This window comes from Vitis vinifera, chromosome 1 (genome assembly GCF_030704535.1).
Source record: "Vitis vinifera cultivar Pinot Noir 40024 chromosome 1, ASM3070453v1".
Lineage (NCBI taxonomy): Eukaryota > Viridiplantae > Streptophyta > Magnoliopsida > Vitales > Vitaceae > Vitis > Vitis vinifera.
Window position 1 is genome coordinate 4,115,271 of NC_081805.1, and position 17,571 is coordinate 4,132,841.

The 17,571-nt window shown below is 37.8% G+C and overlaps 2 protein-coding genes across 2 annotated transcripts; both read right to left on the reverse strand.

Moving 5' to 3' along the window:
- Window positions 1-511: 511 nt before the first annotated feature.
- LOC100254373 (uncharacterized) lies at window positions 512-5,831 on the reverse strand. Its single transcript, XM_002280327.5, has 9 exons — window positions 4,981-5,831; window positions 4,428-4,612; window positions 3,239-3,417; window positions 2,629-2,913; window positions 2,478-2,536; window positions 2,336-2,372; window positions 2,151-2,222; window positions 1,312-1,633; window positions 512-1,146 (listed from the first exon to the last, which is right to left on the reverse strand). The coding sequence occupies exons 1-9, from the start codon at window positions 5,453-5,455 to the stop codon at window positions 784-786; spliced, it is 1,977 nt and encodes a 658-aa protein (XP_002280363.3). The 5' UTR covers window positions 5,456-5,831; the 3' UTR covers window positions 512-783.
- An 8,212-nt stretch (window positions 5,832-14,043) lies between these two features.
- LOC100247460 (probable ribose-5-phosphate isomerase 2) lies at window positions 14,044-15,514 on the reverse strand. Its single transcript, XM_002284043.5, has one exon. The coding sequence runs from the start codon at window positions 15,132-15,134 to the stop codon at window positions 14,325-14,327; it is 810 nt and encodes a 269-aa protein (XP_002284079.1). The 5' UTR covers window positions 15,135-15,514; the 3' UTR covers window positions 14,044-14,324.
- Between the last annotated feature and the right edge of the window lie 2,057 nt (window positions 15,515-17,571).

The following is a 17,571-nucleotide window of genomic DNA, read 5'->3' on the forward strand; positions in this document are numbered from 1 at the left end:
TTCTGAAAATTGGACCATACCGGATAGCTGGGACACTTGGAGTTGGCTAGTGGCTACAAAACAATTGTCATTTTCACTACCACGTTGCGTTGGATTTCGCTTGAAACCATTTTGTTGGTTGTTGGTGAGAATGTTTGATTCTGCCTTTGATTCAATTTTTCCAATCAACTGCCAATTTTAGTTTTAAGGAAAAAGAAAAGAGTAAAAAAAATACATGAAAGGGTCCGCGACACCATGGCAATTAATAAAAAGGACAGCTAAATTAAGCATCCGAATTACAAAAGCACCAGAAAGATTTGCCCGTCATTTTTCTTGTATGGCTAACCATTTCATAATGAATTCCTGACTTTGGAAACACACTCCATTACTTGGCTCCTGGAAGCAAGAAACTAAAATGATAACCAGGCACTACCAAAAGAAATATTTTGAGCAGAAAAAAACAACTTTCAAACGCATACCAGGGGATGATGTACGAAAAAAAAAGGAAAACAAAAAAAGGGAAGAGTTGGAATGATGCAAACAAAAATACACTGATTCGCTTTTACTATACAGAGATAACCACATCCATTATAGAAAGGCTAGCAGCCCCCAACTCAAAATGGTGCTTTGCGCCACCTCGGTTTCTTACCCTCATTGGTAAGGGGTACAACAAATTTAAAGGAGAAAATAGACTCATTTTATAATCTGTTTCTATTCTACATTCCTTGATTCCACTGGCTGGAAATATGTTTGATTCATCATGTATTGATGTTGCTGTTATTTGTAGAGCCGTTCTTCTAACTGCTACTTCTGCCTCTTTCTTATTGGTGAAAATAGCGTCACAAACACTCCCTCCCTTTGGGGGTGGTTTGCATAGAATATCCACAGGACAAGGCAGAGCATGACCCCTACTGAAATAAGGCCCAATCCTGCATCCACCATCTGGAGATCATGCTCCAGTGGGTGACAGTACCTTGTCTTGATTTCACGGAAAGTATCCTGCACAAAATTGCAATTCTGAAGGCTAAGTAATAGTGGAGTGTAATGCTCAAGAGCATAACTCTCGTTAACTGCAGCCACCAACTGTGTGTATGTGTCCTGCGTCACCCTCCCTTCATTGTTGCATAACCCAAGTTCTGACTTGGTGCATACGTAATTCTTCCAAACCTGAAAATTTTAATGCAAGTAGGCAAATGGACATGTCAGAATTTCTTGCACTAGTCCTGGATCAGTCATTGTGTCACCATCTTTGCAGTATATAATATGTTAAAAGAAAAGGGAAAAAAAAAAAACCAAAAATTCTGATAAAACTAAGAATACAGGAACACATACCACAGAAGCATTTTCCATGGACACCTCTATAGATCCACACTGACGATCTTGTAGGTTAGAGTCATATGGGTAACAAAGGGGCGGCATCAGAGGTCCAGATTGATTGTAGTAATTTAAATCAGTTGGTGAAGGATTGGCATTTGCATAGGTATATATAAATTGATTGACAACGTTTACAATATTAGTGACGACTTCTTTACTTTTGATCAGTGTCTGGTTTGAGGTTCTCTGGTCAACACATGGAAGGATGTTGCTAAGAGCAGACTCTGATTGGGGATTGTCCATCCATTCTCCCATGGCCATGCAGGTGTCAGTTATAGCACTGAAAGAAAACATCATGCACAATTCTGTCAGGAAATGGAATTAGCTCGTTTTATTATAGACATTGCCTGAGGCCCAAAGATCCAAACAGAAAAAGGTACATACGAGTTTGTGATTCCAACTATTATGACAATGAATTGGAAGTGAAATTTTGTTCTATAACAAACAAGATGAAATGAAAACAGTGTTAAAAGAAAAGATAAATCATAACCAAGGCTGTAGTGAACTGCAGTTGACAACAGAATCTAGAAAAAAAAAAAGCCCAAACGTGGTCTAGGAAATGAAAGATGGACCACCTAGTGATGATCCAGGTACAAGATTGTGAACAAGACTACAGATGGTAGAGAGATCAGATATCTTCAGTGGTTGTCATGCAAGCAACTTTTTGAGCATACATTGAAGGGGATTTTTTTTTTTTTTTTTATAAATATAACATTTGGATTTCTCTCTTTATAACAACATCCAAACTCCAAAATAATACTTGTAAATGGTGTAACCATCTAAAAATGATATCTTACTTGTTAAGGATTACAAAAACTCCACAAAGCATGAATGTGATTACCACAAGTAACCATCCACCGACAATGAATCTGAAAAAAAATATAATGGTGGCGTTAGAAACATATACTGAAAAGCATCCAGCAGTTGGAAAGCAGGTTATTTAGAAGATGAATTGTAAACCCAAAGGAAAAGTAGAACTTACACATGAATTGCATGTTGGTGCCCAAGGATAGACAGGACTGCAATAAAGCAGGTTGGTTAGTTGCAGACAGATAAGAGATTCAAGTATATGAGCTACATTAACAAATAAGATTTTGTCATTAGGATTTTTCGATAATACATACAAAAGCCAAGCAGAGACAGGAGAAGCATTACAGCTGCGACAGTGATCAAAGCTGACTGCCTGCAACAAGGAATTAAAAATTGGCTCACAAACTCTGCGAATATCAACAAAATGCTAAATTAGATGGCACTACCAAGGTCATGAACACATACACAGTATTGAATACTTTTTTTATTTTGGCAGAATTTTCACTTGTCTTTTCTTTCAGATCGTTTGCTGCTTTGTTTAGATCCACGTTTAACTTGTCAATATCATCGTTGACATTTGAAGGAAGCAAAACTTGGGCCACCTTAATAGTCTTTGCAAGGGTGAGATACTGTGTGACATTTATTAGGGTTTGTACAGTGTAGTCTGACTGGTTTACAACATAATGCAAGGTATGCAATGCTTCACGGTGAAACTCATCCTGCCCGATTGAAAGTAGAATACATCCAATCCTGAGAGACAAATGATACAGTGATATTTGTGAGAGCAAGGAAGGGGAAAAAAAATAGAAATATTAATTATGGGACAACACAAAGTGAATCAATATCTGACAAGTAGGAAGGGCAAGCAGGGAAATATTAACTAAGGAACAACAAATAAAGTGATTTAATGTGTGATAAGTAGGAAGGTCAAGCATGAAAAATGTTGAAAACTAATGAAATAAACAATGGTTACAATAATGCACCAGATTAGATAAAATGGTACATAGGAGGAAAAGGAGTCCACAAGCAAATAATATAACAACAGTTGTAAAAAGTTTAGAGTTCAGATGATTACGCTGCAGCACAAGTGAAGAGAATGAGCATAATCAGAGAAACCCTTTCTGAATGGTCTGATCCATTGCCTTTGGCGTTTATTCTCCATCCACAGCAATAATGTACCACAAGAGCCAAGCCAAAAGAAACAAGCCACAAGAAAGCAAGAATGAAACCAAAAGCACCTGTAAATCCTACAGACTGCAGATGAAATGGTTAAGATACTTTTAAAATAAGTTCCCTCTAGTCATTTAGCCACAGGCTCTAGTTTGAAAGTAGTTCTTAATGAAAATGCAAAATGCAGCAAAAACAGAAAAATGTTCATAAAATGATTTCCAGGTAAAGAATTTTGAGCTAAAACACAAGCAAATAGTGAAACGACTATACACGCTTTTTCATATACAATAAAAACTATGTTTTTTAGACACCACTGAGATTCTACCATGCATTCCCATCATATACTTCGACACCCTTTTATTGCAGGTTATGGGATCAGTGCCCACGAGTCCCTTTAATGAAAGGTGACACTCAGTTGGCATTCCACTGTGGGTGTTTCTACTGTATACTTTCACCTTTGGAGATGAAAGTTTCAATGGGATGCAGTCTGATTTCTACTGATCGCCCTATCATACTATTCAAGTAAAGAGATTAACAAACGGATAAAAAATGCTAAATTCAATTTATCTGAAGTAAGTTTCCTTAGACAGTTCTTTTAATCACCCAGATATGGATGTTCTATTTACTCACGAATCAATCAAATCCTATTTGGATGCAGAGAAGATAAGGAAAAAGGAGCCAAAAAGGAAAAGACATTACAAGGTGGAGATAATATGTAAAAATTAAACAAAGAGCATGCTACTGACCAGGTTATATTTTTTTTGTTCAATTCTCTAACTAATAAAAAAGGAGTAAGAGAAGGACGAGTATGAAAAGACAAATGAATTGGCTACAGTTTCCAAGAAATTAGAATTCTCATTTTCAGATTAAACAGTTCTTTCTCTAAAGCGTCTGCATGAAAATTCTAAAACCAAAATTTGGGCATAACAGTACCAGCATTTCTCCAATTCCGATCCAATATAGATCGAAGACAACCATGAATGCCCACATAAAGGACTTGAAGTAGAAATTTAAGAAAAATAACTCTATCACTATCACATCTGAACAAATCGATCAAATTACAGCCAGAATGAGAAAAAGGAACTGGTACTTACTGCCCAATAGTGCCTATTTGTGATGTCCCAACCACCTCGATAGCGCTTAAATCCACGAAGAATGTCTGGCCTATTCGTCCTCTTTGCCGCTAACACTAGAGTGCTTTGAGGCCCATTGTTTGCCGGTCCTGGTGCTTGCGCTCCCCTCGATATTTCACCTTTCCATGACCCTAAATTCTCTTCTCCTGCAGACACAACATCAAGAAAAATCAAGATTTCGCAATCGATTTCAAATCAGATAATAACACGAGAGAGGGGAAAAAAAGAAGAAGAAGATGTTTACGTCTTCGTAATTAAGCATTGTTAGTTTGTCCATGTTACATAAGATTTACTACGCATTTGGTTGCAGCGTCAAATCAGGAAAAAGTAAACCAAAAACGAAAAAGCAGCTTAGCTCACCCAAGCCTAACAGTTCTATTCCTTTCTCTTCTAACTCCAAAAACTTACAGAAAACACTCCAAGAATCGTCATTCTAATCCCTTCTCCTTTCCCTCATTCCCTCCGCAACAAACAGAACCAGAAGAAACCAAAATATCAAAAAACATGAACAAACCTAAAATGAAGTTGCTGCGCCAATCAAGTGAAGGAGAAATGGCCGAAATTGAAGTGAAGAAGGCGAAAAGGAGAAAGAGGAAGGAGAATTGAGCAATGGAGATCTTCATTTGCGGCTCCTCTGCAATTCCCAGAGCAGAACCGGCAAATGAAGAGCATCGTCCAACGGATGCCGGAAGAGAGACTAGAGAGAGAAAGAAGAGATTAAGGACAATTCTAGGGTTTCCATCAAAATCATTCTGTTTATAGAGAGAGAAAGTCACATGAATGAGTGATGAAGGGAGCCAAACGGAAAAGGCGGGTGTGCCCAGTAAAGCAGCGGTAGGGAAAATTATACCCCACTCTTGCTTTTTACTTTCGCCCCCAACATCATTACAATACTGTTGGACAATTGTGCGCGGGAAGTCGTGGAAGTAGTGCAAAAAATGCCACAGTCCCCTTGTCGTTTCTGCTTTTGCCTTTCCCAGCTTTTCCATTGATTGGATCCCCTCCTTATCAAACCCCTTCGATTTTCAGTGAATTGCATTTTTGTTCCCACACCTTTACCGATATGACGACAGTGCCACTCCCTGATTGACTGAGACGCCCCTCCTCTGGCATGCATTAGTGAGCGAGATTCAAGCCCTTTTTGGTAAAAGAACAACACGGCACGGAGTCGGCAACTGAATCTAACTGGAAATTAAATTTGACTTTTCATGGTGTTCATGTCACAATATTACATCTGAATGGTTAGAAAGATAAGATTTAGTGGCGATCAGGTGGAATGGCATCCGAATTATCTGATCACGTTCTTATTTTTGACTTATCCAGTTGGACCGTGACCAAAATCATATTATAAGATTTTTTTGGTCCATCTTAAATTATTAAAATGAACCATAAGTATATAGCATATTAATACGTATGAGAGTAGGAGACGGGGGGGAAAGCAATGGGCCAAGCGAAGCGTACGTTATTGTTTGTGAGACCATTAACTTGGCTTTTCGGTTCGTTAATGGAGTTGGTTGGAGGGTGGAGGTTGATTGGTGGGCGTATGAGGATCAACACCGTTTTGCTCACTTTTCTTGAACAGGGAAAATGCGACAAGGATGATGCGGCTTATTAAATGCTGAATCATGGAATTAGGTACACAAGCCAAAATTGGCACGTAAACGTCCATTCCCTTGTCAAAGGTTGAAAATGAAAGGGAAATGCAGCGGTGCCTTTTTATCGACATTTCCACCTTTGTTAGGTTGGGTGGGGTTTCCATTTTATTTTCTTACTCACCGCTTACCAGCTGCGTGGCCAATTTGCATGGGAATGGTAAAAAAATGTTGAATCACTGTGATTTTACTCGAAGGGCGCGAAAGGAAGGCTCGGAAAAAGGAGCATGCGATGCATTTCTTGGTGGGTACACAAGGGGAGGTTTTAGGAAAGTGTATTTGTCTTTTCTTGCCTTTTTCTACGTTCCCTTTTTTTTTAACAAATATTTTTAATTTTCCTGTTTGAGAAAGTGGCTTGTGAAATCATCTCTCTTGGGTCTTAGTGACATGATGAAATGAGGCCAGCTTCAATCCAAGGGAGTCAAAAAAAGAGGCCAAAATAGCTCATTTATTTCCCCACGTATGAGATGAATCGTGGCCACCCTCAGAGCCGTCTCTGCTCTCCACGGAGCCTGGAACCATGTGAGTTGTTGGTATTAGTCAATGTTAGGTGCCCACTCCCCATGCCCCTCAAACAGAACGGCCTCTGTCCATCGTACAGAGCAATGCTGATGAGACCAACATGCTAATGCCACTTGGATCGGATTTCAAGAAGCAAAAAAAACTCTCCTTAAACTACATAAGAACTTCTACACTTGATAGGATAAGTTTATTAAAAGAGGTTTTGACATAAAAGACTACAACATAAACGTTAAAAATCATCTTATATTTAATAAAAGCCCCACTAAAACCCTACCTTCAATTTCACAAAAATAGGGGGCTGTCCAATGAGGCTTATGATCTTGACATATATACAGAGAGGTACATGGTTTCTTATGGAGGAAGGAACATTTGGGGCCGCAATCAAGGGGCCCAGTACAGAGTTGGATCATAAGCTTTTAGGTTTACTGTGCGCCTAATATGCGGAATCTGTCGCCGGATTTAGTTCATTTACCGGCGAGCCATCAGAGCAAGACATAAAGCGCTGAAAATGATAAGAATAATGAAACTCCAAGATTTTAAGAGGCCCAATACTCGAACAGCATATCTTTAGAGGGGCAATGAGCGTAGGATTTCCATGTTAAAAAGGCACTTATCGCGGCTGAGTGGGAATGGCAAAATGGATTCCTTTCACCTTTTGACTACAGGGAAAAGGTAACAAAAGGGGAAAAGAGGAAAAAGAAGAGCTTTTACCACTTTTCTTAGGCCTTAAGAAACTCCATTGGTGTGTGGCTCTTTGCTTGATTGCCATCATTGAATTATAAGGCAAATACTGGCCGTGGATGAGGTTGGCCACAGCCTAATAATGAGTAAATCTGAGCAAAGAGATTTGCATGGCAAAGTAGCGGGCCGAACATGTGCTTTTTCTCTACCCAATAAATGATTAGTGCCACGAATTATATAAGGCCAATGAGATTCAACAGGTCAAGATTATGAATGCCATGATTGAATTAACAAATAAATAAGCAAATTATTAGTGCAGTTGGCTCCATTATTTAATCCCGTGGATCCCAAGTTTCTCAGTGTAGTAAATTAATCCAAGGTATTGAATATAAGCCTAACTCTGACCGTAATCATTAAGAAAGCTGGCCTATAATTATTAGTTCTCTCCACTGACAAATATACTCAAAATGGGACAACCATCTCATCTACTTGTATTTTGCATGTGTCTATGAAACCACTGGAAGCATATGTACACCGACAGCATGCCTGCTTCTCTTGTTCACCATGTATTTAGCTCTGGATTTTGAAAAGTTTATAGAAAATTTTGAAAAAATTAAAAATTAAAAATAAAGAGAAAAAGTGAAAAAAAAATAATTTTAATAAAAGATTTCCACCCCATTCTTTTGAGTCTGGGTTACTTTTTCCTTTTTTTTTTTTTCCCTTTGATATAAAGAATAAAAGTTTTAAAAACATGTAAGTTTTCCAATAATTTTTATCATATTTCCTTTTTGTTCACATTTTTAACAAAAAACCAAATAATAATCCATAAAATTAAAATTAGCTCCATTTGGGCATGGTGCCTTCAACTTCAGATATAAAAGACAATTTACACTCGTTATAAAATTGATAGATTTCAAAAGGATACGCTTCATGAAGAAAATGCTATGATCCGTACCACACAAGATTTAAACTAAACCATTGAAAGGTGTAAGCTGAAATCTAAGTCATTGAAATGAATGATATTAAGGTATAAAAATACAAACTGATAAGACTAGAGTATAAACAATGAAACAAAAAATTATTTACTTGATACCATCTGATTGATGGTAACTTTCAATACTGTAACCAAACTCTTATCTTTCAAAAACAAAAGCATTTGGTCTTTTATTTAAATGCACACTAGTTCATTGGACGTCCATTTTATCCAACCAATTGCAGAGAGCAAAAACAGCAAGCTGTGGGAGGTCATTCTTCAGCGAGGCTGTCCACTTCACTAGAACAAGATTAAACAAGGAAGCATGTGGTTGTGTATGTGTATATATAGAACAAGATTAAGCCAGGAAGCATGTGCTTGTGTGTGTCTATATATAATCAGAGCATCATCTTAAAAATTTAATCTCCACTTTTCACTTGACACAACAATATAAGGATGAGGAAAAAGAAGGCAGTAACGCACTCCAATCATGATGTGGCCCAGTGCTCCTGCTGGACACTGAAAATAAGATGATTGATGATGAGGGTGAATTGCAGTACAATATCTATGAACACATATAGCAGCAATCAACACAACATCCATGATCCATAAACAAATAGCAGCACGCAACTCAACAAAACCTTGCTCCTACACACTTGGGGAATCACCCACATCAATGCTTCACTTAATGCTGCACCTGCCTGCTCTATCTCAAGTTACATTTGGATAGAGATCCTTCAAAGGCCCTTGTTTTTCATCTACATTTGGCCTACCCACTTTCAAGACAATTACAATAACAAGAAACTAAACTTACTCAGCTTTTTTGATTAAATATTAATTATTAGGAAAAGGAGATTACTCTAGAACTTTCACCCTCATGCAAAAGACTAGAATCTAATTATTTAATCCCCCGAGCTGGCCTTTTAAGTAACCTTTCTCGTGGATATATTCAATATATGATGGCTGATTACATGGAAAATATCTTGCCATGAAGTTGGTTGATCATTTACCCTTCAACATTGTTGATGATGGGTTCTTAAATGGATGGGAGAACAAGGACAGTGACATGTCATGGCTCAAGTGGGGAGTGAAGCTGATTGGGAGGAAGGTGGGAGGGAGCGAGTGGCTGAGGTCCTTAACTGGGGATAGAGAACCAAGGCGCACTTCAAAAGGACCCCTTGGAGATGAGCTCTTCACTACCTAAATCAAGTGCAGTCTTAGTCAATTTTTTCCCTGTATTCTTTACAAACGAACCTTTGAACCATTCATATAGACCCAAGGTTCAACTTCATTCATTGGTGAAACCCAATCAACCAGAGGCCTCCACATGCGGGTATCAACAAGCTCTTCTACCAACCCCCGTATACTCGAGGTGACACATGGAATTTGATGGCAATGGATCCCTTAGCGGCAACATACCACCCTCCTTTGAATCCAGTTGAAATAGGTTTGATACATGTACGATCTATCTTGCCTCAATAAAAGCCTTCAATCGAATCCACCAAACCCAAACCCTCAACATGTCCCCAAAACTTGATGATGGGAGGGTGCCAATCCCACAACCAAGGTGCAACAGGTCCATCTAGGACCCTCCCAAGCCCTGCTACTAACTCAAGTAGATATACTAGCATCAAGGTATCATTCCTAAGTAGGATGTCTTCAAAGGAGAGGAGACCAAGTGGAGGGGTCATGGGGTGAAACACAATAGAACAATGTGCCCTAGCCCCTCATGAAATGAGAGGGATGTAAGTCAACACCATCTACACAAAAGATTAGGTTGACACCACTTCACTAGAGAGCAAACCGAGTCCAACTTTACATGAAGGATTAGATTGACATTCACCAACAGGAGTTTAGGTTCACCAACCTTGTGGGACCACCCCCATGAGTTTAAAGAGGCAAAAGAGTGATATCTCACTTAGAAAATATCTTCCCAATTGGTAGGAGATGATGCATTCGCCACAGGGAGCATCCACTAAAGTGAGGTTCAACACCCGTACAAAGCATTCCTTCCAACCTAATACAAGGAGTATCAATGCAAATATACAACAACATAAGGCACATGTAATATGTAATTGTGTAAGTGGAGGATCATTTGATACACATGGCGGTGCATTACTAGGGATTGTCATATTGAAACAGAGAGTGTGTAAAATTGGGCATATGACAAACGTTACTCTTGTTCCTAGTCTTTGGAATGGTCAATGCCATAGGAACAGTTTCACTTCTGCCACCACTCAACTTGGAAGGGATACCTTCTTCATGAAGTTGGAGAACCAAGGCATCCATCCCAGGAATAATAATCTGCCTACTACAGGCCCTATCCATAATCCATCACAAAAAATTACAAATGCTGAGTCAGCCAAAAATTCATACCTTCCAAGTTTCAACATATTATAAAATAGCATAGAAACAATAAAGCAGAGAATTTAGGTTTATTTTCATTCTTCATTTCCTCACCTGTGCATATTAGGAGCTACAGATTCACAAATTGGAATTTCAACAGGCAGCTTGCACAATACAATAGAGCAGCATGCTCCCTTAGCAACTTCCTTGAGACAGCAGAGCTCAATTATGCAATAGAGCAGAAACCTGAAAGACATGAAAAATCAGCAATCACTAATCATGTATCATATATTTTGTTAAAACTCCCACCTGCTCCTTCAGGGTTGGCTCCATAAAACCAGTCAATCTCAAGCTTAATGAAACCCAAGGGAGAAGAAGTTCATTTCAAATAAATGCTCTTATAAGGACTGTCTTCCAGGTGCACCAAGAGAGCAAACTTTCACAGGAAGAACAACCTTGGTAATAAGAACTTCAGTTGGCAAAGTATTTGGTGCTTGATAAAGAAATCCTCAACAACCTTCAAAACCTTCCGCATGGTGTACCTTTTTTTTTTTTTTTGCTAATTGAGGAATCTTCCATGGCCCTTAGAACTCTCCATGGGGACCTAAACCTCAGGGTGCTGACTGCCCCGCAAAACTAGCACCGGGTAAATTCAAGGTATCATCAATAGTAGGATTCAAAACCAGGATCATGTGTCACTTATTAGAACCACACTTCTCAGTGTTCGCCTTGACCAATCGGGCTACCCTGGTAGGTGTTCAGCATGATATACTTTTATCCACACTCATGAAACATGAAATATTATGAGTTATGCCTCATGAGTTATATGCAGCTGGCATATCATAAAAAACAAGTTATGTGCTCTGCATATCACAAAACCAGAACATGGCTCTGGAAAATTATTAGATCAATTAAAACTCAATATAAAATTCTCCAGTGTTCTATTCATGTGTGTAAATCTCCTAGATCAGATAGCCAATCCCAACAAGAAAATAACTTTGTTTTAGCTAATTAGTAAACCCAAAGAACAAAAAGGGGCTACTAGGAGCCAACAAGGCAGCTAAATTAGGTCTTCTACATTCTAAAGAATTGCATAAACAATGAACAATTCTTTAGAAGGCAGTGTTCTATTTATGTGTGTAAATCTCCTAGATCAAATAGCCAATCCCAACAAGAAAATAAATTTGATTTAAGCTAATTAGTAAACCCAAAGAGCAAATAGGTCTACTAGAAGCCAACAAGGCAGCTAAAGAATTGCATAAACAATGAACAATTCTACATTCTCCTAAAATATTTCAGTCAAACACATCTAAGGGAAAAGTAATATTTTTGATAGGGAAAAGTAATATGAATATAACAAATGGATTAATAGAAGCCAAGATCTAAACTAGGCCTTTTGGCCTCCAAAGAAATGCATAAACAATGAACAATTCTACAATCTACCCAAATATTTCAGTCAATATAAAATAGGCATTTGGATTCCAAAGAATTGCATAAACAATGAACAATTCTACATTCTACTCAAATATTTGAGTCAATATAAAACAGGCCTTTTGGCTTCCAAAGAATTGCATTAACAATGAACAATTCTAAATTCTACCCAAATATTTCAGTCAAACACAGCTAAGGTAAAGTAAGATAAATGTAAAAGCTTGAAGAAAATAACTCTAGTATCATGATAGGGTGGTTGGTAACTCCTACATTCTACTCAAATGTTTCAGTCAAACACAGCTAAGGTAAAAGTAAGATAAATGTAAAAGCTTGCAGAAGAAAATAACTCTAGAATCATGATAGGGGTTGGTAACCCTCATCCTTGAACTTGAGATTCAAGGTGTATTTGAATGCTTGGCTACCTCATCACATGTCAAGGATTGGTTGTCTGTGTTTGAAGGTTTTGCATTCCTCCATGAGGGGGAACTTGCTTGGGTGGCACGGAAGCTTTGTAGGTAAAAGAAGGGAGAAGGCATGGAAGGCTGCACCTTTATGCTTAATGTGGACTTTATAGAAGTAAAGGACTGGGAGAGCATTCAATCATGTCGAACAGTCCGACCAAGCTATCAAATAGTCCTTTTTGTATAATTTTGTGAATTGGGTTAAGGTATATATAGAGGATTACATTTTGTCTATGATTGACTTTATAGATTGGTTGTTTGTTAAGGGGATGGCTTCCTTGTCTCTTTGCTACCTAGTTTGTTTGGCGTTTATTTGTATACTTCATGTGTGCTTTTTTGCCGTCTCTAGGTGTTTCTAATGCAACCTCTTACTTACCTATAAATATATATATGCTATAGGTTTGTGGGCAAATAGCTTGACTCATATCACAACAGAAATTCAAAGAAATACAAAAAATCCTTGGGCTGCCAGAGAAAAATAAACAACACAAGATCTTTCCATGGTGTGAAGATAATCCTATAAATACATTTCAGATATATGCTTCCACCATGACCGATAGAGTTATAAAGATATACAACGAGTAGAACATCTATTGTACACAAGACTCTTATGCTGTCTAAGAAGCACTCCAAATACACAGGGATAACCTACCTTTTTTTTTATAAGTAAGAGATTGTATAAATATAAGTGCAAAAAATACGCAAGAGTATACAGGTTGTATACAAATAAAACAAGCAAAAAGCAGAAAAGATGGTACAAAAAAATACTCCCTCCCTCATCCAATACCCAACCACTCTATGAAATCAATCAACTGCATATAGTCACCACCTATATACACCCTAACCCTATAGAGAAATTGTTTAGGAATAAACTTTTTGGCCTTTGATCAAATAATTCCTCACTATCAAAAAATCTCATGTTTCTTTCCTTCCATATCGTCCAGAAAATGCAGGTAGGAGCAGCTCTCCAAGCCTTAATCCACCTTTCCTCTATAAAAGACCCATGCCACCCTTGGAGGGTTTCCCTAACTGACTCAAGAAATAACCCACCATACACCTAAAATGGAGAACACCAGCTGTCATAATAATCTCGCCTTGTCACAATGAAGAAGGATATGATCTATGACTCTTAACTCCTCATTGCACAAAGTACGCCTATCAGCCACAATCCACCCTCTTTTTTGAAGCTGATCCTAAGTCAAAACCTTCCCCCAACAAGCCTCCTAAGTGAAGAAACTCATCTTTGAAGGAATCCAAGGGTTCCAAATTATCTTTACAGGGAAAGGAATACCTTATGATACCATGAAAGTAATATATACCACGGCTAAACATTGACAATGGATTATCCAATCCAATAAGGACTTATTCAACTAACAAAAATAACCAGAAAAAAATTGCTTGAGACTAGAGTATCTGAACAGGGACAGGAGGTGAAGCAAACCAAAATGGTCATGAAGTTATCAACAACAAGCCCATGGACTTAAGGAACAGACATATAAAAAACTAACGCAGAAGCTGAATACTGATCCTTCAATTTATACTGAAATGAGAATAAGATAATTGCCAATACAAAAGGTTTATCATTCACCAGATTGGACCTTATAAAAAATTCTAGGAGAAACTTCCCAGCAATTGTATTAATTGATTGCTAGGAAACCAAAAAAACCTCCCCTGTTACAATAATGGCCAATAAAATTTCCCCAATTTCATTTGCGAAGAAATTATAATTAGTTCTGCATATAAAATGTTAAACTCGATCAGTAAACTAACTGCCAGGGCTTCCATGGTCCTCCTACTTATCCTTCACCACTACACCACACTCCCCTGCGACAATAAGAGTTGTTGCCATGCCAAGAAACATCCCATGCTCGACAACACCAGCAAGCCGCAGAATGGCATCACTGGCAACCTTCAAATCCCCTATTTCTCTCTTGAAATATAAGTCCACGACATAATTCCTGTTATCTGTCACAAAAGGTTCCCCATTCTCGTATGTCCTAAGCTTTGCAACACAACCCGATTCCTCGAAGAACATTTGCAACCTTTGAGCAGTAAATTTCCAGCAAAACGGCACAATCTCAACCGGCATGGCTAGCCCACTACCCCCTAAATGGTTGACCAATTTGGACTCATCAACAATCACAATAAATTTCTTACAAGCGCCCTCCACCATCTTCTCCCTCAGCAGTGACCCACCCCGCCCCTTCACCAAATTCAGATACGGGTCCACCTCATCTGCACCGTCGATAGCAAGATCCAAAATCGGATGCGAGTCCAGATCCGACAAGGGAATCCCCAAAGAAACCGCTTGTTCGTGGGTCTTCTTCGACGTGGGTATTCCCACAATGTTCTTCAGCTTCCCTTGCCGCAAAAGCTCGCCTATTCGGTCCACAGCGTGCTTCGCCGTCGACCCGGTTCCGAGACCAAGAACCATACCGGACTCAACGTACTCCACAGCTTTGTACGCCGCGATTTTCTTCAACTCATCTTGGGTTAGAATCACATGAGGCAGGGACGGAGATGGCGAAGACGGAGACAATATTATCCCTGTCTCCATTGCAGATTTCTCAGACCCAATAAAATGAGGATAAGCAATAGCCATACTTATCCCAACAGAGAGAACCCACAAAAAAAATAATCAGTCTAGGGTTTGGATGAATAAGTTAGGGTGAGGGTCTTGAGATGTGAAGAAAAGAGAACCACGAAATGAATAAAAACTATATCATTAGCCTGCTTTATTCTTGATTCTGAGAAACCCAAGGATGAGATTGAAGGCGGGCACAGAGGATGAAAAGCTATCTAGGATTGTGTGGTGCAGAGAATGGGGACGAGAAATGGAGTAAGATAGGGTTTGGGAGAAGGACTTGAGGGTTTGGATGGTTGTCAGGAACCTGGAGTGATTCATCTTTATATAAAGACGAGGGAGGGAGGGTTCAGAAAACGCGGAACCCCATCGCATTCATGGCAAAATGTCGCATTTGGGGCGGTGGGATACGAGATCCTCGAAAGAATTAATTCATACTATTTTATTATTTTAAATAAATAAATAAATTTATATTATTTACGCAAAAAATGGAGAAATACGTATTTAAAATTAAGAAATATTTTTTCTTTTTATATAAATACTTGATCAAGGAAAAATAAAGATAAGGAGGAAGTGAGTTTAAGGTCAAAATAATGTTTTTTAATAAAAAAATAATGAAAATAGATCTATACTTACCCAATTAATTTTTTGTAATCATGTAATCATATGTGACCTTTTTTTTAATATAAAAATTCACTAACCATGATTTTAAAATTTTTCTTAAAAACATAATTTATACGAGTTTTAAAATTTTCCTCAAAAATATCTTAAAACCATAGCCAACAATAAATGTGATTTTAAAATTATTCTTAAAATCATAGTCATAATTTTAAAATTATTATTTTTTTATATTTATTTTTAAGTTTTGAAACCCATATACACTCCTCTAAAAATAAATAAATATTTTATTTATCATCAATATATAAAATTTTATGCATGTACATATGGGCGAGTTTTAATTTTTTTTTTTCAAAATATCAAGTTTAAAATTTTAAAAAACGCTAATTTTAAAACCACATTATTGATTAGTCTTAACTTTCAAAAATAATTTTAAAATTACAGTAGTTGACTGTGCTTTTAAAGGTAATATTTATAAAAAAAGTCACATGGATAATTATCTGATCCAAAAAAAATTAATTTAATAAATATTTTAGATGGAGATTTATTTTCATTATTTTTCTAAAAAAAAACGCTATTTTAGCCTTCAACCCGGTGGAAGGGGCGAAACAGAATCTACAATGTTGACCTAAAGATAATTACAATGTGGAAAACATTATAATCAACATCAAAGACGGGGAGAGTCCTAAAGTTGACCAATATCTCTTAACCCAGTCCCTACGCTGCGTCGTTTTGGATGGGGCCATAAATGATATGAAAGGAATCACCAAGCTTACATATTTTTAATGGCATAGTGGCGATTGGCGAACAAAGGCACAGGGCATGCCTTCATTCCGATTCTCCGCATATTCCCAACTGCCCGATATCTCCCACCCATTTATATTATATAGTAAATAATAATTAAGATTTTTTAATTTTTTTTTATCATCATAGATATAAATTTCTTTAGCACAAAGCTGTGCTGAAAATGACACGCAATGTGTGAGGTCCATGCGCTCGCTTGAAAGCTACTCGTTTGGCTCCGCAGCTTTGGTTGTAGTGGTGGGGCCATGTTGTCCAAAGGGGTGATTTAAATCCATTCACGCTTAGGGCAAGGCGTCGTGGGTATCTTCGGAGATGATGGCTGTAAATAAAGCAACATTTTCATGTTTTAGCACTTTACGACTTGACTCCATTGGTGCCGTGTAAAACAACGCCAAATAATCGAGGGGTGTTTGGAGACGGTCCAAGGCTGGACAAGAAAACGTGGACAAGAGTTTGGATGGGAAACTACTTGAGACCAAAACATATGCCACATCGTTTCCGGTCCTGCTCATGGTTATTTTTTTATTCGTTTTTATCAAATTAATTTTTTCTTCATAACCTTTGTGTTGTCAATGAAAAAGATTCCGTTGAATCTGGTTCATATCTTTGAAGGAATCTGATTCATATCTTTGAAGGAAGTGGTGGGTCGGTCTGAATCTGGGCATTGGATTTGAAAAACCTGTATGTTTTGACCGGAAATTTTGGTATGACTCGGGGTGGATCATGCCTGGACTGGTCATTCTTCAGAGTGGCTGCCGTGTTAAACATGCACTTGAATATGATCAGGATTTTTGGTACACTATTGACTCTGTTAATAAGATGAAAAAGTTCATTATTGGAGATGATCCATTTTAAAATGTTGAAAGGAATGGAAACATGGGTTGTTAAGAAAATTGAATGAAGTTTATAATTCTTTGGTAACGTGGAGGAAAGGGTTCCTCCATTTTGTTTGAATGACTTTTCCAAAATGTTGATGAGACCATCTTTTGATTCCAAATTTTGAAGTAGACGGAACTTTCCTTTGATTCATCAT